Raw genomic sequence first — 23,210 nt, 5'->3', positions numbered from 1 at the left:
ACGATGCGGCCATTCTCTGTGGATTGTCTAGCGTCTGTGAAATCTGCGGCTGCAAAGAGTCCATCGTTGTGTCCGGCGGCTAGAAGCAACATCTCTATTCTCCTTATTTCAGGACGGTCCTAAACCAATCACAAATGTGCAAGACAATGCTTGCTACCTGCAAGACGAGATAATCATGCAGTGCACTCAGCCTATCACGAACGCAACAATTCATCCTTGCTACCAGTACATGTCAGCTGCAACGCTTCGCACAGCCTCCGGCGCTTATGCGGTGAAGTGTTTTAGCACGTGCTCACGCGTCCCCTGCTCTCGCGCGTAGAGCACGTACCTGCAGCCTCAGGCACAGCCTGCTCGTGCACCCCCGCACCCGTCGCCTTCTCCCACCCATTCTTATTTTTTTTTGTTTGTTGGTTCGTTTTGTGACTGTATGGCTTTGCGGTCATGCCGCAGCCGCCCCGCCTAGTTCCACCGAACAATGCTGGCGGTCGTGCGGGTCTTCGAGGAGCCGCTCCCGCCTCGGTACCGGTACCGCCATCGACACCGCGGAAGAACGCAGAGGGGTTCGACGAGCTGCTGCGCTCGCTCAAGAATGACTACCAACTGGAGGAGCTCAAAATCGGAGCTGGATTGAAGTCGCCTGCGCGTAGTAAAACCGTAGCAGATGGAGTCATCCAGAGATTACGGTATTTTTACTATCAAGACGAGTCCACCCTCGATGAAGTACTGTCTACTTTTGCGATATCAGCTAAGCTTCTTGATATTGAAAAAAGGTTGGGTGTATTGGCGGAAATATTGCGAAGGAAGGACCCGCGTGGGGTGCCAGTGTCAAGGTCAGGGACGCCAGTAAGTGCAAGAAACGTGCCGCAAACCAGGCTCAAGACGCCTCAGCCATGTAAGTGCGTTTCTACGAATCATCTCACACAATTGCGTGTGCACAATTTTGTACCCACTAATGTCATTTCCTATTACCCCGCCAAATTGTAACGTACGGTAGTGCCGCTATGCCACCGCTATTTGTAGCTCTCAGTGCTCACCGCTAGCGTCTTCCCTTTCACATCTTGAGACAGCTCTCTCGCCACTTGCACCCTGCGAACCTCGTTAAGATTCTATTGTCCCCAAGCATTTTGATACTAAGAGGTCGCAGCTGTTGAAGACACACCCCGATCGAGAGGTCTGTTCGATAATTACAGAAAAGACGCAGCGTATTCTCGGCGTGCGGATGATATGGACCCTGGGTCACCCACGGACGAAGACGAGGATGACTTTGTGACCCCTCCTCTACCAAGAGAGTCGTCTCGGTCACTGTCACCATCAGTCACCTCGATGTCAGCCAAACGAAGAGTCGAGGCAAGTGCTCACCTCTCCTTGAAGAGCACCACCAGGAAACGACCGTCTGATTGTTCCACCGAAACTGCAAGGTCACAAAAGTTGACGAAAACCTCGGAAGGTGCACAGCCTTTCCACAAGTCACAGGTACCAGCTGCTATCAAGCCTGCCCCGTCGCTGTTCAAAAGACCATCTCTAGACATGGCGCGCTCTTTCTATGCTCCCGTACCCTCTCAGTCGACAGTAAACACCTCATTCAATACAGTGTCGTCCTCTCAGCAGACCCAGCCAGACACTGCGAACACATCCTTCACATCCGATGCCGGCGGTACTGAGATTCATCATCCTTTCATGAAAAGAACCAGTTCAACCACAATTGGATCACTCGATGATCAGGATTTCTTGACTGTCAACGCAAAGCTTCACAGAGAAGCTGCAAAGCTGGAGAGTCGGGTAGAGCCTTCGAGCGTCTCGTCGCAAGGGCGTGATAGCTCGTCAAACTGGGGGTCCTCGCTTCCAGAGGAGGACTTACTGGATGCATCTGCCAGAGTGGAGTCGCTACACACCGTATCCTCAGTACGCCCAAGACGCCTCTCGCAACAGCAACCAGCCCCACAGATAGGAGGCTCACAACCAGTTTTGTCCCCGGTAAAGAATGGGGCTTTCAATAATTCCAAAGCAGCAGCGATGTCTTTACACCAGTCATTTCCTCCACCACAAGGCGCAAGTGCGATGTCGCCCAATAAGTCAGCTCTATCTCCCATAAAACTGACAAACGGCGTGACAACAACTCGGCACCAATCGCGATCTATACGAGAACAGACACCTGTAGAATCACCGTCCAAGATCGGGCATCGCATCCGCGACATTGTAGAACAAGGACTGTTCGTCAGTGAGCCTTCGGTTGACTTGCGAGCGATGCCGTACTTCGCACTCTTTATCTGCCAACGCATTGCCTTGGAACACAAAATCTCGGTAGCAGAGCTCGTACGCAACATGGATGTTGCACAAGCATGTGCTGACCCTGAGGTGTTCTGGCAGTCACTTCGTACACACGACAAGGTCACGCATATCAAGTTCAAGGACCCAGATCGGCTGTGGTCGGCTGCTAAGCGCAGTTTTGATGGCTTCACGTTCAAGGGCCAGATTAACTTGCGCAGCAAACGATCAGGTCCTATCTTTGAGCTCGATCTACACCCGATCTTGCCAGACAAATCTTGTCGCTTTCAACGAAAATTTGGGGCTGACCGTTTCTTGTATTTGAACGTCCCTGAACTTGATGTCAAGGGGTGGGGTGGTGGCACTCAGGAGGATTTGAAGAGCATCCGCGAGCGCTGGAGTAGATGGCTTGATTCCGAACACACCTTCTTGTACCGCAAGTGGAGGGTCTTTCACATTGAACCTTTGAAGAAACCAAAGAAGAAGGGCCGCAGTGCAGTTGTGACGCACAAATTCCGTGTTGTTCTCTTTGCGACGGAAGGATGCGGCATCGCGAGGAGGTGCCCGATTGGAGAAATGCTGAACTGGTTCCTCCCATTCGACCAGAACTCGGAGCAGTCTTTCTGCAAAGCATATGCCCGCTTCGACCTGGGCCTTTCGCGAACAACGCCTACGTTGGTTTTCAAGCCTTCGCAGGTTCACTTCGTTAACGACATCTTAGCGAGCAACGACCGCGAGGCTACTGAGTTTGATGATCCCACTTTGAAGTGGAAGAAAATCCCCAGTCGCCAAGTCATGAACGATGGGTGTTCCGTCATGTCAGTGGGCGCCGCGCTTGAGATCTGGAAGCTGTACAAGAAAGTCAGTGGCGTCACTGGGCCCCTTCCAAGTGCTTTTCAAGGTCGAATTGGAGGCGCAAAGGGGCTTTGGATGATCAGCGACGAGTCTTTCACGAAGGACCCCGAACATCTGGCGATCTGGATCAGGATCAGCGCAAGCCAGCGCAAATTCAAGCCGCATCTAGAAGATCTGTCTGACACCACGTTCGATCGTCTCCGTCTCACGTTCGAGGTGTCCAACTACAGCACTGGACCTGCACATGCAGATCTCCACATCTCCTTCATTCCGATCCTGGCAGACAGAGATGTACCTCGGGACGTCATTGCCGACTACATGAAAGAACGGCTTGATGCTGCCAAGAGCGAGCTACTCGAGAGAGTGAGAGAACCGGTGAAATTCTACGAGTATGTCCACAAGAACGGCTCGAGAACGAGAGAGGGTTCCGAGATGGCGTGGCAAGCGGCTCTACCTCTGGCCTTGGAGGACAAGATCAAGCTATTTCTTGAATCGGGATTTTCGCCTCTCCGCTTGCAGGTCTTGGCCAAAAATTGCCTACGTTTCATCAAGAAGCTGCATCTCCTCCAAGAATCGAAGTTAAAGACCCCAGTCGGGAAAGCAACACATCTTTTTGGCGTGGCAGATCCTTTGGGGGTGTTGAAGCCTGGCGAGATACACGTGCAATTCTCGTCCTCCTTTGTCGACGAGTTGACTGATGAGAAGTATCTGAATCTCAACGGACATAACCTTCTGGTCGCGCGCCAACCTGCTGTTCGGAACTCTGATATACAGAAAGTGCGTGCGGTGATCTGTCCAGAACTCTCTCACCTTGTCGATGTGGTGGTCTTCCCCTCGAAGGGTCAGTTCCCACTGGCAGGAAAGCTGCAGGGTGGCGACTACGATGGTGACATCTTCTGGCTTTGTTGGGAAGACAGGCTTGTGGCACCTTTCCAGAACGCACCCGCGCCAGTCGAGAGTCCAGATCCCGAGCAGTATGGCATCAACGTTAACAGAGATCAGCTAGTCGATCTTGGGGTTAACGTTCACGATGAACCGAGCGTTGACAATTTCTTGCAAAAGTCCTTTGTCTTTCGATCTGCACCATCTTTGCTCGGCATAGTAACAAAATACCTAGAGAAGCAGTCGTATTTGGAAAACAAGATGTCATCCTTCAGGCTAGACCGCTTAGCCGACATGCACGATCTACTTGTCGACGCCGCGAAACAAGGCTACACGTTCACATTGGAAGACTGGTATTTCTATCTTCGGAGCGAATTGAGGTGCAAAGTGCAACTAAAACAGCCGATCTATCAAGACGCCATGGACGCATGCGCAGCTGTTAAGGATTCCGGTGCTGACGTCGACAAGACGAGGGAAAAGAAGTACGAACACAAGGCGGAAAACATTATCGATTATCTCTACTTCGAGGTTGTGCGGGCGCACAACGTTGCTACCATGAAGGAGCTACAGACCGTTCTCTCGTCAGCAACAGAGGCGGACAAAGATCTGCTCTACCCGCGAGAACAACTGGACGCCCTCGAGGATAAAAGCATCAAAGATGAACTCCTCAGGATACAGTACGAGATCTCTCAACTCTATCGCGAATGGAATGCAAACACCCATACGGATGACAAAGGCAAGGGCATCGAGGTCTTCGCCAAGGTCGTCGAGGACCTCTACGCCCGTTTCCAAGCTATCAAGCCCGTCAAAACTGACCACCCCATGATCAAGCTGTGGCTGCACCCGTGGCTGAGACCAGACGTCTGTCTGTGGGACAGGCTTCGGGCGTCCACCTTGTACACGAAGTTCCATGACCGTAAAACTGCGCAGACGTTCGTTTTCCAGATGGCCGGCGACGAACTCGCCAAGATCAAGGCAGAGTCGTTCCCTCGCACGCGATACATTGTTGCAAACATCAGAGCGAACATGAAGCCGAAGCCGATCAGGGCGTTCGAACTAGACGACGATGACGACACGGATGACGACGATGAAGCGAGCGTGCTGGGGCAGAGGACCGCATAAGGTGAGTTTGACGAAGACGACGGTGCCTCTCACATCGACTAATCGTGTTATAGCAGTTGACCTCGCCTTTTGTAACGTATCGCCGTCGATATTTAGACCTGGATGAGCAACTACAAGCAAACCACGCACCTCAACAATTAGTGCCGGAACGCATCACGAGGCCGCACTTCCACTGAAAATCAAAATCAATCAACATCAAACACAGTCGATTCCAGAGACTGGCCAACCACCGAGCCAGTCCGGAGACCACACTGAGCCATTCATACTATATCGCAGACAAGACGGTGAGCAGAACGAGAGAGATAGGAAAGAAGGAAGGAAAGAGGGAAGGACAGACAGCAACAAATTGCAAGTACACAGAGGCGTTGGCATGTTTTTGTTTCATTCCATTGCATAGCTTCAGTAGATCGCATAGCATACTTGTCTACTGATCTGTGTCTGTGATGTACCTGTTCGCACACTCCCTCCCCCAACGAACGGTCGTCAGGAGTGTCCTCACTCATATATCCTACAAGGTTTCTACCCATGGTGGAGCAAGTGAGCCCGCCCATTGGAGTCGCACAACCCACGACAGGGAGTGCGGGATCTCGAAGTCATGTGTTCGGTATTCGATCATTCACATGCTTCTCTCTACCTAATCAGATTTCCACAATTTGACACTGTGCAAGGAGACGCACTGAGACGTGTTTTCGGTTTTGATGTAGCCATGTTGTGTCATCTCGTGGTTGTTAGAACCTTGGAACGTGGTTCTTGAATCATGTGTTTCGAATGCCTGACCCGTCGAGGGCCCTCAATAGAAGGCTCACAGTCTTCTCAAGCTACACTTCATGATTGATGTCAGAGACATGCTTAATGTCAGAGACCTGATACCCATACTATAAAACACTTTCTCCACCTACAGCTTCGTAAGATCGGTCAGTTGAGTCGAGAACCGCACATCGGAGCTAGGATCGGGCGTACCAACTGCATTGAGACAGCTGGGCTCCACTTTCACCACCGCCTCTAGATCGCAAGCCCCACCAGCACGTCGTACGATATGATATGGCTGTTCTGAGTCCGCGCAACCTACACGACACCACGCAGCAGTGCGTCGAGGCCGTTCAGTGATCGGAAGGCTGCCGCGGGACCGGCGACACCAGCGGGACATCGTCCACGTCATTAAAATCGACATCTGCGCATCTCGCCGCGCCTAGACGTTCACACCACAGTTCGCCGAGATGGCGTCCCCGACGAACACGCTCACCATGCCGCCGCGCTTCAACATCGAGCTCGAGCGCACCGACGCCGGCGTGCCGTTCCGCGCGACGCAGTCGCACATCCACCACACATGGGCGCGCACGTTCCACGCGCGCCCGGAGCTCTACATCCGCCCGCAGTCGCTGGAGGAGGTGCAGAAAGTCGTGACGCTCGCGCGCCGCATGCGCCGCCGCGTCGTCACGGTGGGCTGCGGCCACTCGCCGTCGGACCTCACCTGCACGTCGGCGTGGATGGTGAATCTCGACGACTTCAAGGAGGTGCTGGGCGTGGACCCGGAGCGCCGCACCATGACGGTGCAGGCCGGCATCCGCATGCACAGCCTGAACGAGCAGGCGAAGGAGTACGGCCTGACGATGCCGAATCTGGGCAGCATCGACGTGCAGAGTCTTGCGGGCGCGATTGCCACGGCAACGCACGGCAGCTCCATGCAGCATGGCCTGCTGTCCGACCGCGTGCGCAGCCTGCGCATTGTCCTCGCCAACGGCCAGGCGGTGCGCTGCTCTGCCACGCAGTCGCCGGATTTGTTCCGCGCCGCGCTTGTCTCGCTCGGCGGCCTGGGCATCATCGTTGAGATTGAGTTCGAGCTGGTGCCGCACACGGACATCGAGTGGGTGCAGACCATCCGCCCTATCGCGGACGTGCTTGCAGACTGGAACAACGGCCTCTGGACCTCGGACGAGTTTGTGCGCGTCTGGTGGCTGCCCTACATGAAGCGGGCCATCGTCTGGCGCGCCTCCACCACCAAGAAAGAACACGTCAAGCCCCAGTACAACTGGTACGGCGGCAGCGTGGGCTTCCACACCTACCACATCCTGCTCTGGATCAGCCAGTACGTGCCGCGCTTCTTGCCGTGGGTCGAGTGGTTCGTCTTCGGCATGCAGTACGGCTTCAAAGACGGCGCCGTCATCTCCGCCGTCGAGGAGCAACGCACCGGTCTGCTCATGAACTGCCTGTACTCGCAATTCGTCAACGAATGGTCGATCCCGCTGCACCACGGCCCGGAGGCCCTCACCCGCCTCACCGACTGGCTGCACGGCAACGAGGCCGCCGCGGGCATCCCCTTCACCTCCAAGGGCCTGTACGTGCACTCGCCCATCGAAGTCCGCATCGCAAACACCTCGTCCCGCACCTCGCCGCGCCCCTACCTCGACACCAGCTTCCCAGACACCCCCTCGCTGTACCTCAACGCCACGCTCTACCGCCCCTACAACCAGGACCCCCCTTGCCGCGAACGCTACTACCAGGCCTTCGAGCACCTCATGAAGGAATACAACGGCCGCCCCCACTGGGCCAAGAATTTTACCGCCGTCGACCACACATACCTATCCCGCGCGTACGGCGCCGATCTCGACGCCTGGACGCGTGTGCGTAATGAAGTCGACCCCGACGGCATGTTCCTTGGCGCGTGGCACCGGCGCACGCTGCTCCCACCGAAAGCCGAGATGCCCGTGTTCGCGCTCGAGGAGAAGGAGGTGGTGCGGCGGGCGCGGCGCACGGGCGGCGTCGACTGGGTGGGTGAGCAGGCGCGGTGGTGGGACGGCGGGGTGGACGTGTTTGAGACGGCCGAGGTGGATGCGCGCAGCGAGAGCGCCGAGTCATTTGACTTGATGGCGGGCGCGGAGGCGGAGCGCAGCGTGGTGCTCGAGGGGCGGAGGGTCGAGATGGAGAGTGCCAGTTCCGAGGCCGAGACGGCGACGCTGGTCGAGAGTATGAGTGAGTTTGTTGAGGCGGCGGGGACGGGCGGGAAGGAGGGGCTGGAGCCGGTTGTCAGGGAGGGCAGTGATGGGAAGGCGAATTTCGAGAAGATGTAGCTAGGATTGAAAGTGTCTTACTTGATAAGTGTCATTCGATGAAGCGTCACTCGATGAAGCGTCACTCGATGAAGCGTCACTCGATGAAGCGTCACTCGATGAAGCGTCACTCGATGAAGCGTGTCTGTTACTCATTGAAGCGTCTCACTCCATGAAGCGTGCTACTCGATCTAGTACTTGTCACGTATCGCCGCTATCGCTGCTCCCCTACCATCCACCCTTTCGCCCGGCCCCCTCGAACCCGCGCGCAGCGTCGCCGTATACAACGCCGTAGCCAAGCCCCAGCGCCTGACTCCCCGCGTTTCTGGTTCGTGGACGAACAGCTGGGCGTGTGGTGCTCGAGTACGCAATGCGTGGACGCTGTCTCATCGGCTGTATCGCAACCTGGTTAATGTGGATCGTGTTGTGTTGTGCAGGTGCTTGGATTGAATTCATTGCTCGTTCGTTACGCTTCGCTATCATTCGTTACTCCTCGCTATCATATCATATTTTATCCTATCCTATCCCATCCATCCTATCCTATCCTATCCACAAACCCCCCAACACCTCCAACGCCGAACCCAGAACAACGCGCAGTAAAACAACACCTCCACACCCCCAAACCCCCAAACCCCAAACCCAAACTCCCCCTCCCCGTCCCTCCCACGCTTTCTCACGAAGCAACCTCCGCCCCCAACACAGCCCCCCCAACGCCCCCCACGCCCCCCAAGAAAGCCAAAAACAGCGCCAACCCCGTGCTCTCAGCAGCCTCGGCGTACTCGTCCGACACAGCGCCGTCCATCTCCGTCTGGCGCAGGTCCTCTGCGGTCTGGGCGTCGGGCACGTACGAAGCGTCTGCGTTGTCGTTGTCGATGTCGTTGTCGTCGTCAGGCAGCGAGGGCGAAGGCGAGACGCGGGGTGCTGCGTCGGTGGTCGGCTGCGCGGGCGACGCGGGACTGCCTGTGACTTCCTCGACGGCGTTGTCGAAGGCGGCGAGGGCGGAGCGGCGGGTCGAGCGGCGGGTGGAGCGGGCAGGGTCTGGAGACGAGGCGGCCTCGGCGATGGCGGCTTTGTCTGCGGCGGAGGCGCGGGCGCGCTTGCGGGGAGTCGTGGTGGGGATGACGTTTGCGGGGTCGGAGAGGTTGGTGGCGGCGTCGAGGCGGCGGATGAGCGGCTCGAAGAGGCGGTGGTGGTGTGCGGGGGCGAGGAAGGACAGGATCGACGCGTTGAGCAGGGCATCGACGTCGAGGTCGCGGGTGAAGGTCCAGGTCAGCAGCGACAGGGTGGTGAAGAGCACGTCCAGCGAGGTGATGGTCAGGGCGGGGTGCTGCGAGATGGTGCGCAGCTTGCGGGCGAAGATGCCAAAGGCCTGCAGCAGGCGGTTGGTCTGCGAGGTGTCGCGGCCCACGGCGTTGGCGAAGAGGTCCCAGACGGGGTTGGGCGGGGCGGGGACCGAGTCGCGCACGTTGAGGTACAGGACGCGGGCGTAGAAGACGACGGACACGATGGCAATGAAGTGGAAGACGGAGGCGTAGGAGCGGTGGGCGGCGGCCTTGGAGCGGTGGGCGACGCCCAGGCTGACGGGGGTGATTTGCGGGGCGAAGGCGAGCAGCAGCGGCACGAGGACGCGGCCGGCGCGCAGGATGCGGAAGACGTCGCCGTGGGCCAGCAGCTTGGGCAGCTCGTTGAGGGCCAGCAGCGAGGCGACGACGGGGCCCCAGTAGACGACGGGGCGAGGGGTGAAGAGGGCGTCGTCGAGCGGCGTGTCGGCGCTGTGGACGGTCAAGGGCGTGTACAGGACGGTGACGAAGAACAGGCTGAGGGAGTAGGCGAGGCTGCCGTAGGCGCCCAGGACGACAAACGACGCGATGGCCCACGGCGACAGGTTGCGGCGGTGCCCCTCGACGCCGATGAAGACGGCGCTGGCCAGCAGGCCCATGAAGTGCTGGGCCGTGTAGAAGAAGCCCTCGGGGCGCAGGATGGCGACGGCGTCCGACTCGCGCAGCAGGTCGACGTCCTTGATCCAGTCGCCGAGGTGCCAGTTGCCGACGCCGTCGTCGCCCGTGCCGTACCAGCCCTGCCACAGGCTGCCGGGCGTCTTGTGCTGGCCCAGCTCGGCCCACTGCACGTACGACATGACGCGCCAGACGACGGCAAAGGCCGTGACGCTGGCGAGGGAGAGCGCGGCAATAGCCGAGAAGATGCGCGCATGGCGGCGGCGCAGGTCGTTCTGCGTGCGCGTGCGCGTCGACGGCGGCAGGGCTTTGGCGGCGCGGCGCGTGGTGAGCAGGACGTGGGCAGTGAGGCCGGCGACGAGCAACGTCTGGCCGCCGAAGAGCAGGATCGGCGTGTTGTTGCTGCGCGCGGCCGCGTCGGTCTCGACAGGCGCCATGGTGTTGATCTCAGTGCGTTCGGTGTCGCGTGTCGGTGTCGCGGTGTTGTGGAGTCGCAGTGTTGCGGCGTCACGGTATCGGATGTCGCGGTGTCACGGGATCTCAGCGGTCTCAGCAGTCGCGGTGTCGCGGTCGCGGCGTGAGAGTCGAGGGCGCATAGCACAACAAAGGCGGGCATGCGACGCGCTGCATGACGTAGGAGGGGCGCGCATCGCTGGCCGCTAGCCCGCTGCACTCTAGCGGCGATCATCCACGGCACGACCGACTTCACTGTCCACGACCACAACACGCACGCGATGGCGCCCAAGACGTACGGCGACGAGGACCTCGAGCCCGAGGCGCCCTACCACGAGTCGTCCGACGAAGACTTCAACCCTGACACCGCCCCCGCCGACGACGCCGCCAGCTCGTCTGATGAGGACGCACCGGTCGCGCGCAAGGGGAAGCGCAGGGCGCCCGTCGACGACGAACTGGACTCCGGCGATGAGGTCACCATCGAGGCCGCGCGGAAGAAGAGCACGAAGCGCAAGAAGGGCACGCACGATGGCCCGGCGTCCGACGACGAGGCCGGCGGGCTGATCAAGACGCGGGCCCAGCGCGCCGTCGAGAAGAAGGAGACGCGCCCGCTGGCCAGGACCGACGGCGCCACCGTCGACGTCGACGCGCTGTGGGCGCAGATGACCGCCGCGCCCATACGCCCCGCATCGCCAGCACCCCAGCCCACACCCACACACGACGCGCCCGTCGCCCCCGACACCTCCCCCGACGCCGCCCCGCCCGTGGCCCCGCCCGCCGACGCACCCCCCGAGGACGACCTGCTCACCATCACCAAAACCTTCGTCTTCGCCGGCCAGCCCACCACCGAGGAAAAGCAGATCCCGCGCTCCGCCCTCGCCACCCACGCCGCCGACGGCTGGACCCCCGCGCGCCCCGCCGCCGCCCCAGTCAGCACCCCGACCCCCGCCAGCCACACGCGCCGCCCGCCCAAGCGGCCCTCGCGCTTCGACCCCAACCCCACGGGCTACGTGCGCGCCCTGCCGCCCGCCCACCAGCTCGCCTGGCCGCGCCAGACCGCCCGCCCGGATGCCCCGCCGCCCGACGCCCCTGCGCCCGCGCCCGCCCTCAAGCCGACGAAGCTCAATGTCGTGGCCAAGAGCCGCATGGACTGGACGGGCTTCGTCGACAAAGCGGGCATTGCGGATGAGCTGCACGAGCACGGCAAGAGCAAGGAGAATTACATGGACCGGAGGGAGTTTCTGGCGGGTGTTGAGGCGCGGAGGGATGAGGAGGGCCGCAGGGGGCGCGTGGCGAATGCGACGGCGTTGACGTAGGTGGGAGATTGCTTGCGCGTTTGATACCCAATCCATGTTCTGCATTGCGTTCAGGTGTCGGTAATACCAGTCTACTGTTGCATCACATTTGGGTCTATAATCTTGAACAACGCCAAGGAGTCGCGTTAGCGTAGTTTACAGTGGAGAGTGACAATACGCGCAATACGGGCTCCACCTCTACAACCACACCACCGGTCATTGCTGGCGAACTGAGAAGCCGAAGAAGCCGACGTCAGGAGAGGCACGACAGGTGGAGAAGCGTCGCGTGGGCGCCGGGAGACGGGGTCCAGCGGCTTGCCACTGCACACACAGCGAACGCATCGACCGGCTTCCGTGTCAGGACTCTGGATGCGTCCGCCGTTGCGCTGCGTGCTGCGCTACATAAGACGCTCACCGCCCTCCCAGCCTGGCACACACACACCTCCAGCCGTCTGTCCTCTCACCCCACCAACCATGAAGTACCGCGGCGTGGTCTACGACGTTGGCCTCAACTTCAACGACCCCCCCCCCCCCCTCTCCGTCGACCCCTGGAACCCCGCCCTCGCCGCCCACGACATCCACGCCATCGCCCACGCCCTGCACGCAAACGCGCTCCGCATCGAGGGCGAGCCCATCGCGCGCCTCACCGCCGCCACACGTCTCGCCCACGCCCAGGGCCTGAAGGTCTTCGAAACCCGTGGCTCATGCACGCGGACCCCGCGCAAACACTGCCCTACCTCGCCGACGCGGCGCGCGGGATCTCGACATGAGTTTCTCGCTGGTGGAGACGTGGCCCGACGGCGATGAGAGGAGTAGGGCGATGCCGCCGTGGGCGCCCAAGGAGGCGTTTTATCGCGTCGCTGAGTGCTTGAGGAAGATTGCTGAGGACGAGGGAAGTGCGGCGGAGTGGTCGTGACGCGCAGAAACTCATCGTTGGATTGTGGGGACATTGGAGGTTGGAGAATAATAAACACTCCGCAGTGGGTTGGTGAGTGAATCGAATCAGGCGACCGCGAATAGATCGTGCGTCGTGCCATGCGCAGACTCGCTCAGCCAGTGCACCAATTGCGAGACCGTGACGTTGCTGATTGCGAGACCTTGACGTTGCCTTCGTAGACGTGGGCAAGGGAGGGACGCGCAATATTGTCTTGCCGTGTCGATGAAGGCTTCTGGTCGGTCGAGGCCGTGCTGGGTGGTGGGGATACGATACTCTCATACACACAGATACTAGCATACGTTACATAGGTGGCAATTCTCTGAAAGACGCATACTCTCGTCTTAGCAGTACGGTAGGCACTGCCTGTAGGCACGTCCGACGAGCACTGGCCAACTGCACAATATGGCAAAATGGATTCATACTTGGGCTCATGGCGCTCTCTTGTTGGAGTGTATGCACGTCACAGATTTACCGAGTAGTCACATCACATCTCGCAGGTTGTATTCAAGTGTCAAATGTTGGTCGGACGTGCGTACATCACTGTCGAACGCTAATACGCTTTAGGCAGCGACCAGTAAGCCTATCAGATAAAGGCGATGGCTTTTTGCGTCGCCGACTATCACATCACATACTTCGTAGCTGATAGCAGTATCCTGCGAGCACGCGTGGACGCAGCATGCACAGCAGGTGCGGTCTGCATTCCCGCTCCGGATAAGAATGCCATGTGGCCCAATCAAGCTCGCGGCGATCGTGATGCGAGGACCAAGGCGGCATCAATGCTCATGCACGCGCACGGCCGGCGTCGTGTCATGGCCGGGCAAGGCTGAGCTGGGTGTGAATCGGCTGCGGTGTCATGGTCGGGTAAGACTGGGCCGGGTATGAGTCGTGATGCAATAGACGCACACTCGATCAGGTTGCGAATTGATAAGAGTAAAAGTTGCGTTCGTGAGATGGTAGCTGGGAGGACTTTGGTGTCACGGCGTTTAGCAGACGGAGAAGGGTGTTCGCACACGGAGAAGGCTGTTCGCACACGGAGAAGGTTGTTTGCAGACGGAGAAGGTTACCGCAGACTGCTTTGTGACGATGGTGTCAAGTGTCGAGAGTCGGCACTTGCCGTCGACCACGCCCGCAGTGGAGACGTTGCCCACGGCTACGACAGAGGTGCTGAGTCAAGCTGGGCGATTGTCTGGGATAGAGAAGCTTGAAACACAACGTCCGGCGTGTGCCAATCAGGAATTGTTTGTCGTGGAAATTGCCAGATGCAGAAACAAAGCCACGCCGGAGCGTTGAGACTTTGGCATGAGACAGGTAGCGTGGCAGCTCCATATAACGCGGAGAGATCGTCGCCAGGAACGGCAGCTCACACTGTGTGGCACAGGTACACTGTATAGTAAAAGACGCGTCGGATATTGGTCGCGTTAAGACCGCGACAGATCGCCGCGATCAGCAGCTCCTCTTGCTCGTTGCCGTCATCCGAGCCATCGCTAACCTCCTCTCCACTTCACTCTCGCAACTTCATCTCGCTACTATCTCGCTCAATCGCCGCTCACGATCCCCGCTGCGTCGGCGTGTCAGGACTGCCCGCCTGCCCCTCCCAATTTGGCTGCTGGAGGATCCTCGCCGCGCATCGACGGCCGCGTCTGATTCGACGTCGCCGCAGCTGCATCAGCGCCCCTCTCCGGTCAGGGCACGCGGCCAACCGTGCAGTATCAGAACATCCCCCACCTGCACGGCCGCCGTCTAGAGCGGCAGTGCATATCGCCTGCAGCTGCACGCGCATTACTGCCGCCCGCCGCGCCCTTGCTTGCCATGCCTCCTGCGCTCCTCTCCGAGCACAGGTCGAAGCGCCCGTTCCAGCCCGCCATCACCAGCTACTTCTACTCGGCCCCCGACTCTGACACTGACGACGACGACGCGGACTACCACGGCCCTGGCCTGCGCTCCATCCCGCAACCACCACCCCACCCAACCCTCGCCCCACGGCTGCCGGACCACGTCCAATCCTCGCTCCTCAGCGTCGGCATGCGCGTCCGCAAATCCGTGCCGGAGGGCTACAAAACGCCCAAACCACTGGCTCTCCAACCACCGCCCACGCACCTCCAACCACCCTCCGCGTCCGCGCTCCTCCAAACCCCCCACCGCAAGCCGCACACCGCGTACCACGACTCGCCGCTCGCCATCCCGCTCGACCCCGCCGCCCCCTCCCTCCAGCACGCGCGCGAACTGCTCCCCTTCGCCGGACTCCCCAAACCCACCGCGACCAACCCCACCGCGACATACGCCTACGCTGCCCAGCCCGCCCCGGCGCTCTTCCTCGCCCCGCACGCTTTCTCCACGCCGTTCCCCGACGCCGTCCGCGCCGCGGGCAAGCGCTCGTGGGCCGATGCTGCAGCACCGCTGGGCCCGCGCGCCCGCGTCGACGAGGTGCCTGTGAGTCCGCTGTCGGCGGTGCCGCCGCCGCTGCCGGGGAGGGTGGTTGCTGTGCCGCGGCGGCGGAGGAGGGGGGTGGAGGTGCAGGTGGAGGTGGATGAGGAGCGGGGCGACGGGGATGTGGAAATGGAGATTGGGATGGAGAGGGGGAGTGCGGGGTGTGAGGGGTTTGTCGAGGGCCGGGTTGCGGCCGGGTGCGCGAGTGATTTTGAAGAGGCGGATTTTCTGGCCGGCGAGGAGCGGGAGCGCGAGGTTGTCATGGGGGGCGTGTGAGGGGGTGCATGCGCTGCGCTTCCCTCCGCCGCCCGTCTTTTCTCTTCTCTTCGTTTTCGCCTTTTCGTTCTTTTGCTTCGGATCTGTTTTCTGGGTTTTGGTCGTCTGCGCTGCACTCCGCACCAGACTGGTTGGTTCTTTCGGCATCGCTTCACATCGCACTGCATCGCATCGCACTGCATCGCACCGCGGGACTCCCCGCAGGACCCGCCCGGCGTTTTCATATCCACAGCGTTGCGCCGCACAGCACGTAATCGGCTTTCTTGTTTTTCGGGTTCGGGATGGACGGATGGACGGATGGACGAACGAATGGATACCCCGACGATCGCGTGTAGGTATATGGATGGATGGCATGGCATGGTATTCCGTGTGAAGGAAGGGAAAAGGATAATGAGCACATGTTCGTAGTGTAATGGATCAGGCATGACATAAGTACACTGCAGGCGCTGTTCATCGTGTCGTGGTCTCGCTGCCGGCATATACACTATCTCGCAAGCTGTATCTTAATCTGGTCAGTGTGGAACCCCGCCGGCATGCACTGCCTCATCACGGTCCTGATAGTCTTCGGATCTGTCAGCGGAACTGTCATGAGCTTGTCGGTTATTTCTCCAAGGATCAAGCTGTGCGACATAAGCAGTTGTTGCAGCAGGTCACCGTTCAATCATCCTACGTGAGCTGAGGGAAGGTCTAAGCATATAATTAGATAAGATTGATATGGATTGGCCCTATTTAGGAGTAATCATCACTAACTTACTTAGTACCTTACTCTTATCTAAGACTAGAAGTATATATATAAGTGGTTATAACGCCTCTAAGCAGGGAGAGAACTTCATCGATTAACTTGATAACTTCGTTCGATCCAAACAACGGTCATCCCAATTGCTCGTGATCTCTGATTGCTGAGAGGATAAGTTGGATCACTTTTCGAGTGGATCAAGGCATGGTCAGCATGAAGGATCTCACCAACTGAAGCAAGCCAATTGGACGAATGCGCGGGATCAGAGCACAAATGGGTTAGCGTGCACAATTAGATTTGGTATAAGTACTAATCTACTTAGTAGAAACAACGATAGATGAGATTGATCACTCATTCTCGCACCTGATCAGCTGCTCAAGTCTTCCAGCTTTCCACACTGATCAACATCAGTACTCATCCGTAGGCATTCCCAAGGACAAGTCCACAAGATCATCTTCGATGCTGAAGTCAGGATGACATACTTACCAAATGAGCCATGCACAGTTCTCTCGCCCCCGACGGCTCGGCTCTCCAGTGTCCGGATAAGAGCACCATACCGATTACAACAGCGGAAAGGCATATTGGAAGAAGAACACGATTCTACTTCGCATCTCGAGTTCCTTCAAGGACCTCGACGCTGACAGGCGCGTTTCGTGCTGGAAGGTAAAGAGAATTCGAACAGTGGTCACTACTTCACAGACACTGGAAACACTTCCCAATCCCGAACGCGCCGCCATGTTATTCAAAACACAACAATTCAGCCTCGGGTATCGGACGGGGTGGTATCATACCCTAAGTACATAGCTCAGTACCTGATTGCGAATATACCCGAATTGATAAGAGTGAGTGGTGACTTCTAGTCTACGTCACAGCCAGGTCTACAAGAAAATGCGGAGGAAGAGGGGAAGTTCTGGCAGAGGTTGGGGAATAGTGGCTGGAGAAAATCCCGAGCAGAGATGTCCCGGCATCCGCGCACAGAGAGTTTGATTGGGACATTCTTCATGGCCGTCAAGACAGTAATTGTAAGTACCGGTGCCTGCCGATATGTGCTAACCACCTCCTCCTCTGGTATAGTATACTGTCACGAGTTAGGTACTCACGCACCCTAAGTGGCTAGATAGCTATAGGATGTGTGTGTGCAGGGCACAGGCGAGGGCTAGACTCCGTATACAATGGTAATGCAGGGTACCTGCAACGGGTATATATAAAGACTATACTTTTCTATACCTATAGTACTGCTCTACTACGTACCTACCCAGGGAGCCACTTATGAGGTCACAGAACAGTCACAATGGTATTAGTCTTGGGCTAGATAGAGATGTCAAGACCTTAAAGTAGTAACCCGATATAGATGTCACTGCCACCATTTCTGCAAAAGAATCTGTAGAAAACCTATCATTCTTAAATATGACCCACTCTGTCAATTGATCGATTGTTCAATTTCTAACTACCCTGTATTACTTATGCTATAGTAAAAAGTTTCCAACGACGTTTCCAGACCGTTCATTCTGCTTCATTGTCTAAGAGAAGGTGACAACGACATAGCCTCCATTGGGGTTGTACGGGGTGGGTGGGGGCACCTCAGTGACATTCGGGGCAGCGCTGATGAAGTTGGAACCTCCGCCCCCTCCACCCGAGACAGAAAGGCTTAGTGGACTGGCGACACCTAGAAGACCGCCTGGATCTAGGACGGAGAGGGCGTCAAGTAGGCCACCTAGGGTGCCGCCTCCGCCAGCACCAAAGTAACCGCCACCACCTCCGCCAGAGCCAACGGAACCCAAGAGGCCACCGATGGGATTTATACCATCTCCTCCGGCATGTACGTTTCCAGCGGCTCCAGGGCTGGTAAGCAAACCTAGGTCCAGCCCTAAAAGGACCTCACCGCCTGCACCAGCCGCGGTTTGAGTGCCTGGCTGACCTCCTCCTATTTGAAGGAGGCCTAGTTGTAGGACGCCGAGGTCAAAGATAGCACCTTGTCCAACTTCTTCGGCATCGCCCGTGTTCGTGTCGAAGACGGGAACCGGGAGAACGAGGTTGAGGAGCTGGAGAATAGTATTGATAAGACCGACGCCGGCAACGTCCAACAAAAAGTCGCCTTGACCTCCGCCGCCGCCACCGACAGCGATATCCTCGCCACCGACTTGCAAGGCAGAGGCGCCTCCTCCACCAACCGCACCTGTTCCTGCGTCACCGCCCGGGCCGTAGGCGCTGCCACCACCGTTTCCATTGTTCAGTCCGAGGCCACCTGCGATAAGCGAGACGCTTTGGTCCTCGGCGACTGTAAGGGTACCCGATACAATGCCACCATCTCCACCGTCGACGGGATTCGCGGCGATTTGTTGTGTTCCGGCTCCAGCGACTTCGAACGTCAAGAGAGTCGCGCAGGCAGGGACACTGATCGAGGTAGATACGCCTGCACCGAGAGTGGCAGTAATAGACACGGTAGCGTCTGTCGGAGCGAGAACGCATGGAGTTGGAGTCGTAGTAACTTCGACGAATGGTGGATTGGTTCCAGATGCAGAGACCGTAGTGGTGCCTTCAACAGGGCCTTCGGTGAACGAAGTAGAAAGTGTGATGTCGGTATCAGTACACGAGGTTGAAGATGTAGACGTGAACTCGATGGTGTAGGTAATCGTAGTGTATGCCGTGGAAGAGGCGACCAACGTAGTAGGTGCGTTCACCGTGATCGCGCTGGAACCAAATGGTCCCGCCGGGATGACCGTCGCGGACGGGACGTTAGTCGACAGAACGACAGCTTGTCCGTACACAGCTGTCAAGATGTCGGTCTCGGCAACCACTTCGGCAGGGCAAAAGTCGTCCACGGGGGGAATTGCCTGTCTGCGTACGAGTGCAGATGCAGGAAGGGCCAAGCCCAGGGCACCCATAATGACCCTCATGGCTTTCGATGATTGATCCAAGGATTGTCGGTGACAGTGGGTTCTCAGCCAGATGGTGATAGCGTCTGATTTCTCTCTGCACGTATCCCGTCGTCTTAAGTATCGTCGAGTACAGACTTCGGAATGCCTCCTTCACACTCGCCTCGACTGCTTTACAGGTTACAGAGAGATAGTAACATCGGAATGCAAAATGCCTAATGCCAAGACACGATAATTGTCCGCGGTCGGTGGTGCGAGAGGAGGAATTCGAGAGGTCACGCAGCTTGCACTCAACAGAGCAGCTGATTTTACCAAGAATGTGGCACTTTGTTTCGCGCCGTTATGCCATTTCTTGCAACCGGAGAGTGGTAGGATGGCTCTGGTAGTGAACTATCCGGATCGACGGGCATGGGCTACTTGGTAGATGTCGTGCATGTTTTGTTGGCACGTCTATACACTCCATGCTTCTGGTTGCTTCTAGGCTATACTGCAGAGATTACATGAGTGCTATAGCACTGTTTTGCTGAGAACATGCATATCTTGAAAGAGGCTGTCAGGTATGTGCAACCTGGAGTTCGCCAGCATCTTGATAGCAAGGGATACCAAAGACTTGAATTCGACTGATACCAGATCCACTGAAGAGTATCGGAGCTGAAAGGAGGCTCGGATTGTGTCTAGCAAGGGGTGTCGTGATGTGAAGTTGGCTCGCATTGTGTCTAGCGCATTCTCCGAAGGTCGTACTTCGGAAGTTACAGGCTGACAACCTCATCGCCAGTCTGTGCGATATCTCGATGGAACGTAGATGCTTCCGTCCTGCAATGTCGAATCACTACTAGTACCTACCGATTCCACCTTGACTTAAACCCCCAGGCTCCAAGGTCATTTCCATCACCGAGCACTACTTCCAGCATGGGCTTTCACAACATCGTCGGCGCAGCGCTTTTGGGTGCTGCGATCACGCCTCGCCAGCTTGCTCCTCTCCCTACCATTACGACTGAGATCGACTTCCCAGCGACGACCAGCGTTTTTGATGGTACCTTCACGTTCAATGGTCCATTCACGCAAGGTGCATTCGAACCTTTCGACGTGACATTGACCAACTTCGAGGCGATTGTCCCCACGACAGCTCCCAATGGAGTGGTTGAGGACATTACTTACACGATCATTGGAAGCCCCATTGTGTCAGCTGTTGGGCCCACGAACCCCCCAGTCCCTCCACCAAACGGTCCTCTCACGCACGATGTTTACGACAGCATCTACATTGGTTGCTTCGACCCCAACACGTACGGTCCTCTGCTTTCCGGTCCCAGCATCGTAATTGGCACCCAAGAAGAGTGCAAGGGTTTCTGCGACAGCAACCCCGCTGGCCCTTACAGGTACTTCTCGATCAGCCCCATCTCCAACTGTCAATGCGGTCAGATTCTTCTCTACTCCGGTATCCCAAGGGGCCAGTGCACGACGCCGTGTACCGGCAACGTCACCCAAGAGTGTGGTGGCCCTGGTGGCGACACTTCCGTTTGGGAGAGCTACCCTGTAAGTTCTTCTGGAATCCACTGATGGGCTTACGCTTACTTTGACTAGATCTATGACCCTCTTCCTAACTATCCTGACCCATCTGCTCCTGGCGATGGAGTTGACAACTACTGGCCTCACGTCAAGAAGCCCCACCACCCGCGTCCCAAGCCACACAAGCCCTACAAGCCCAGCCCGCCCAAGAAGGAGTACCCTACATACGAGAAGTATCCTACATACGAGAAGTACCCCACAAAGGACGACAAGTATGACACTGGATACCCTACCCATGATTGATCAAGGGATTCTTCCTCTACGTAGGTGTGTGACGGAGTTAATGCAATAGGTAGCTGTGGTTTGAAGGATTTTTAGATAGCGTTGCTCTATAGCCATACAGACAACACCAGGTGTTCAGCAATAATATCACATCCAAGCGAACTGATCAGTGCCCTTCAGAAACAACTTGAATGTGAAGGCTGATGCCACTGGCTCTTCGGATATCTCGACCTGTGACTGTACGTTATCTACAAACATGTATGTGACTATTCCCTCCAGACAAATGTCTGCAGCGGTACGTCGATGCTTTACAAGCTTCGACATTCTCGATTTGACTAGAGCATCCCGAAATTATCCTTGAAGACGGATACAGCGAACACACTCGTAGATTCTGAGCTCTGTCAGCAGGGTCAGGAATAAGGAATCTCTAGAACATCTCTTATCTCAAGCCTTCAGTTGTAGCCTGAACTCTCTGGCTTGAACTTCCTGGCAATCGAAATGGGAACGAGGAACTTGATCCATAATATACAACTGCTTGAGCTGTAGAAGAGTGATACAACGGAGAGATTAAAGAGTTATCTTTGTTGGCATTAAGTAAAGAGATCATTAATGAGCAGAGTGACAGTGTGCCTAGAGTGTTGAGGAGCACCTTTGTCGGAATCTGGGTATGTCAATGGCATGTTCGCTGCGTGAAACTGGAGAAAAGCAATTTCACGCTGGCTAATATAAATATGGGCGTATGCCAATAGAAAAATGACATCGCTTGGTGCGATATAATGTATCGTAGAGGCAGGTCAATATCATAATGAAGTGGAGGTAATATTTCGTGCAGATGCATGTGCTTTCGAAAGTTGAAATGACAACCACGAGTTTGCCGAGTTCGTTTGCATGAGGTCAAAGAACGCTGTAACATGGCATGCAGCAGGACAATGATCACTGGTTCGCCTGATATTCTCATCTATACTTCTAGCATAGCTAGTCACTTCATTGGTCGACAAAGCCACGTCAAGTTGCTGTTGGAGTAACTATGTATACTTTGAAATATTACATGTACAAAGTGACTTCTGCCTGGATACTACAGCTTCAGTGGTATCCATCTGTAGCGTTGGTAGAGGCTCAAAAACCAGTGAATCAGGGTCTGCAAGGGGAATGCATCGTCAATACTCAAATGCAGCTCCTCCAAGCAGTGGAGCAATTTGAACGAGCTAGATCATGGACAAAGGAGCGGGCCTTTGGCAAACTTCGCTCTTTGTCCTGTCAGCCACCAATGATACTTTGCTTTGTCTAATTTATGATCTCACATGCTCAAAGAGACTCTCTTGCTCTAAAGAGCAGCAAAGAATCATTCTTGTTTCATCATAGTATCATGCGACCATGTACCAAGCATCGTACTAAACATTGGCATTGCGATCACTCGGCATATCAATGCAAACTCTCTCCTCGTCGGCTTATCCGTAACACAGGAATTCGAACCCCATTTCCTCACAACTTCTGATTAGCTGGACACGCCTTGTAAACCAGGTTGCAAGTCATCCAGACTTCCAGTCTTCCAAACTAGTACCTCAGACGGTGAAAGATTACAAGAACGCATATACACCAGCATATCGTAGCCCGCGATTTCTCAATACAGACAGGCGTTGCAACCACGATGTTCAGCTTTCGCTGGCTCAGGCCCCCACCCCAAAAGCCATTCTATTACTCGCAAATGAACCCCGAAGAGCGGATTCTGTGGGAGATCATCGTATGTGAATCCCATTATTTTTCCTGCCCGTGCCTGACTGAACCGTATGTTAACCCATGTCAGGGCGAAGAGGAAACGATAAGCTATTTCGAGAAGAGCGGCAAGATCAAGACACGCAAGCTCACGAGACAGGAACGCGCATACAATCAAAAGGTGCTTTTCGATACGCGAGTCGGGCATAGCATTGTCGGAGATGATTGGATGAGAAAGGCGTTGCCCAGTCCGGGGAGAAAGTTGAGGAAGGAAGGAGCGCGCGAGAAGAGTGACGGGTCAGCGAGTAGCAAGGAGAGGGCGGGGCGGCCCGCGGGAGAGTGGGTGAGGGATTGACGGTGTGAGCGGGATATTTGTTGTGCGTACTAATGGATGGCACTAATGGATTGCCTAGTATGGTTGTTGTGGGCGGTTGATGTGGAGATTGATGGGGCGCGAGTCTGCCTTAGGCACGCCGTGAGCATACACGAGGGGCTCCGATGTGCATGTGGATGTCACAATTCTGGATGCAGCACTGAGACTTGGAGCTTATGCTGTTGGATCGTTGATTAGGAATGACATTAA

The 23,210-nt window shown here is 56.6% G+C and overlaps 9 protein-coding genes across 9 annotated transcripts; 7 read left to right on the top strand and 2 right to left on the bottom strand.

Annotated features, from left to right (window-relative positions):
* The first annotated feature begins 302 nt into the window (after positions 1-302).
* On the top strand, positions 303-5,248 carry C7974DRAFT_21952 (RNA dependent RNA polymerase-domain-containing protein). Its single transcript, XM_046137142.1, has 3 exons — positions 303-892; positions 1,145-5,125; positions 5,178-5,248. Exons 1-2 carry the CDS (start codon positions 442-444, stop codon positions 5,122-5,124), a joined length of 4,431 nt encoding a protein of 1,476 aa, XP_046003252.1. The 5' UTR covers positions 303-441; the 3' UTR covers position 5,125; positions 5,178-5,248.
* A 914-nt stretch (positions 5,249-6,162) lies between these two features.
* On the top strand, positions 6,163-8,326 carry C7974DRAFT_21946 (D-arabinono-1,4-lactone oxidase-domain-containing protein). The gene has a single exon (XM_046137138.1). It carries the CDS (start codon positions 6,342-6,344, stop codon positions 8,190-8,192), a length of 1,851 nt encoding a protein of 616 aa, XP_046003251.1. The 5' UTR covers positions 6,163-6,341; the 3' UTR covers positions 8,193-8,326.
* Positions 8,327-8,844: 518 nt separating this feature from the next.
* C7974DRAFT_349378 (uncharacterized protein) lies at positions 8,845-10,713 on the bottom strand (the record flags this gene model as incomplete). Its single annotated transcript, XM_046139434.1, has 1 exon — positions 8,845-10,713. Exon 1 carries the CDS (start codon positions 10,561-10,563, stop codon positions 8,845-8,847), a length of 1,719 nt encoding a protein of 572 aa, XP_046003250.1. The 5' UTR covers positions 10,564-10,713.
* A 147-nt stretch (positions 10,714-10,860) lies between these two features.
* On the top strand, positions 10,861-11,895 carry C7974DRAFT_408172 (bucentaur or craniofacial development-domain-containing protein; the record flags this gene model as incomplete). The annotated part of the gene is made up of 1 exon (XM_046143305.1): positions 10,861-11,895. One exon carries the CDS (start codon positions 10,861-10,863, stop codon positions 11,893-11,895), a length of 1,035 nt encoding a protein of 344 aa, XP_046003249.1.
* Positions 11,896-12,348: 453 nt separating this feature from the next.
* Positions 12,349-12,681, top strand: C7974DRAFT_408171 (uncharacterized protein; the record flags this gene model as incomplete). Its single annotated transcript, XM_046143304.1, has 1 exon — positions 12,349-12,681. One exon carries the CDS (start codon positions 12,349-12,351, stop codon positions 12,679-12,681), a length of 333 nt encoding a protein of 110 aa, XP_046003248.1.
* Positions 12,682-14,620: 1,939 nt separating this feature from the next.
* C7974DRAFT_371613 (uncharacterized protein) lies at positions 14,621-15,514 on the top strand (the record flags this gene model as incomplete). Its single annotated transcript, XM_046140029.1, has 1 exon — positions 14,621-15,514. One exon carries the CDS (start codon positions 14,621-14,623, stop codon positions 15,512-15,514), a length of 894 nt encoding a protein of 297 aa, XP_046003247.1.
* Positions 15,515-17,630: 2,116 nt separating this feature from the next.
* Positions 17,631-19,255, bottom strand: C7974DRAFT_21905 (uncharacterized protein; the record flags this gene model as incomplete). Its single annotated transcript, XM_046137128.1, has 1 exon — positions 17,631-19,255. A coding segment is annotated over one exon (1,485 nt), but the record flags the coding sequence as incomplete, so codon positions are not given.
* Positions 19,256-19,939: 684 nt separating this feature from the next.
* Positions 19,940-21,076, top strand: C7974DRAFT_468115 (uncharacterized protein). The gene is made up of 2 exons (XM_046146386.1): positions 19,940-20,659; positions 20,708-21,076. The coding sequence occupies exons 1-2, from the start codon at positions 20,036-20,038 to the stop codon at positions 20,933-20,935; spliced, it is 852 nt and encodes a 283-aa protein (XP_046003245.1). The 5' UTR covers positions 19,940-20,035; the 3' UTR covers positions 20,936-21,076.
* Positions 21,077-22,346: 1,270 nt separating this feature from the next.
* Positions 22,347-23,078, top strand: C7974DRAFT_383664 (uncharacterized protein). The gene is made up of 2 exons (XM_046140788.1): positions 22,347-22,655; positions 22,719-23,078. The coding sequence occupies exons 1-2, from the start codon at positions 22,563-22,565 to the stop codon at positions 22,980-22,982; spliced, it is 357 nt and encodes a 118-aa protein (XP_046003244.1). The 5' UTR covers positions 22,347-22,562; the 3' UTR covers positions 22,983-23,078.
* Positions 23,079-23,210: the final 132 nt, after the last annotated feature.

Source organism: Boeremia exigua, assembly GCF_020726555.1.
Source record: "Boeremia exigua strain MPI-SDFR-AT-0100 chromosome Unknown C7974scaffold_1, whole genome shotgun sequence".
In the NCBI taxonomy this organism is placed as follows: Eukaryota; Fungi; Ascomycota; class Dothideomycetes; order Pleosporales; family Didymellaceae; genus Boeremia; species Boeremia exigua.
The sequence above is the reverse complement of the archived record's forward strand: the minus strand, read 5'-3'. Positions and strand labels throughout refer to the sequence as shown.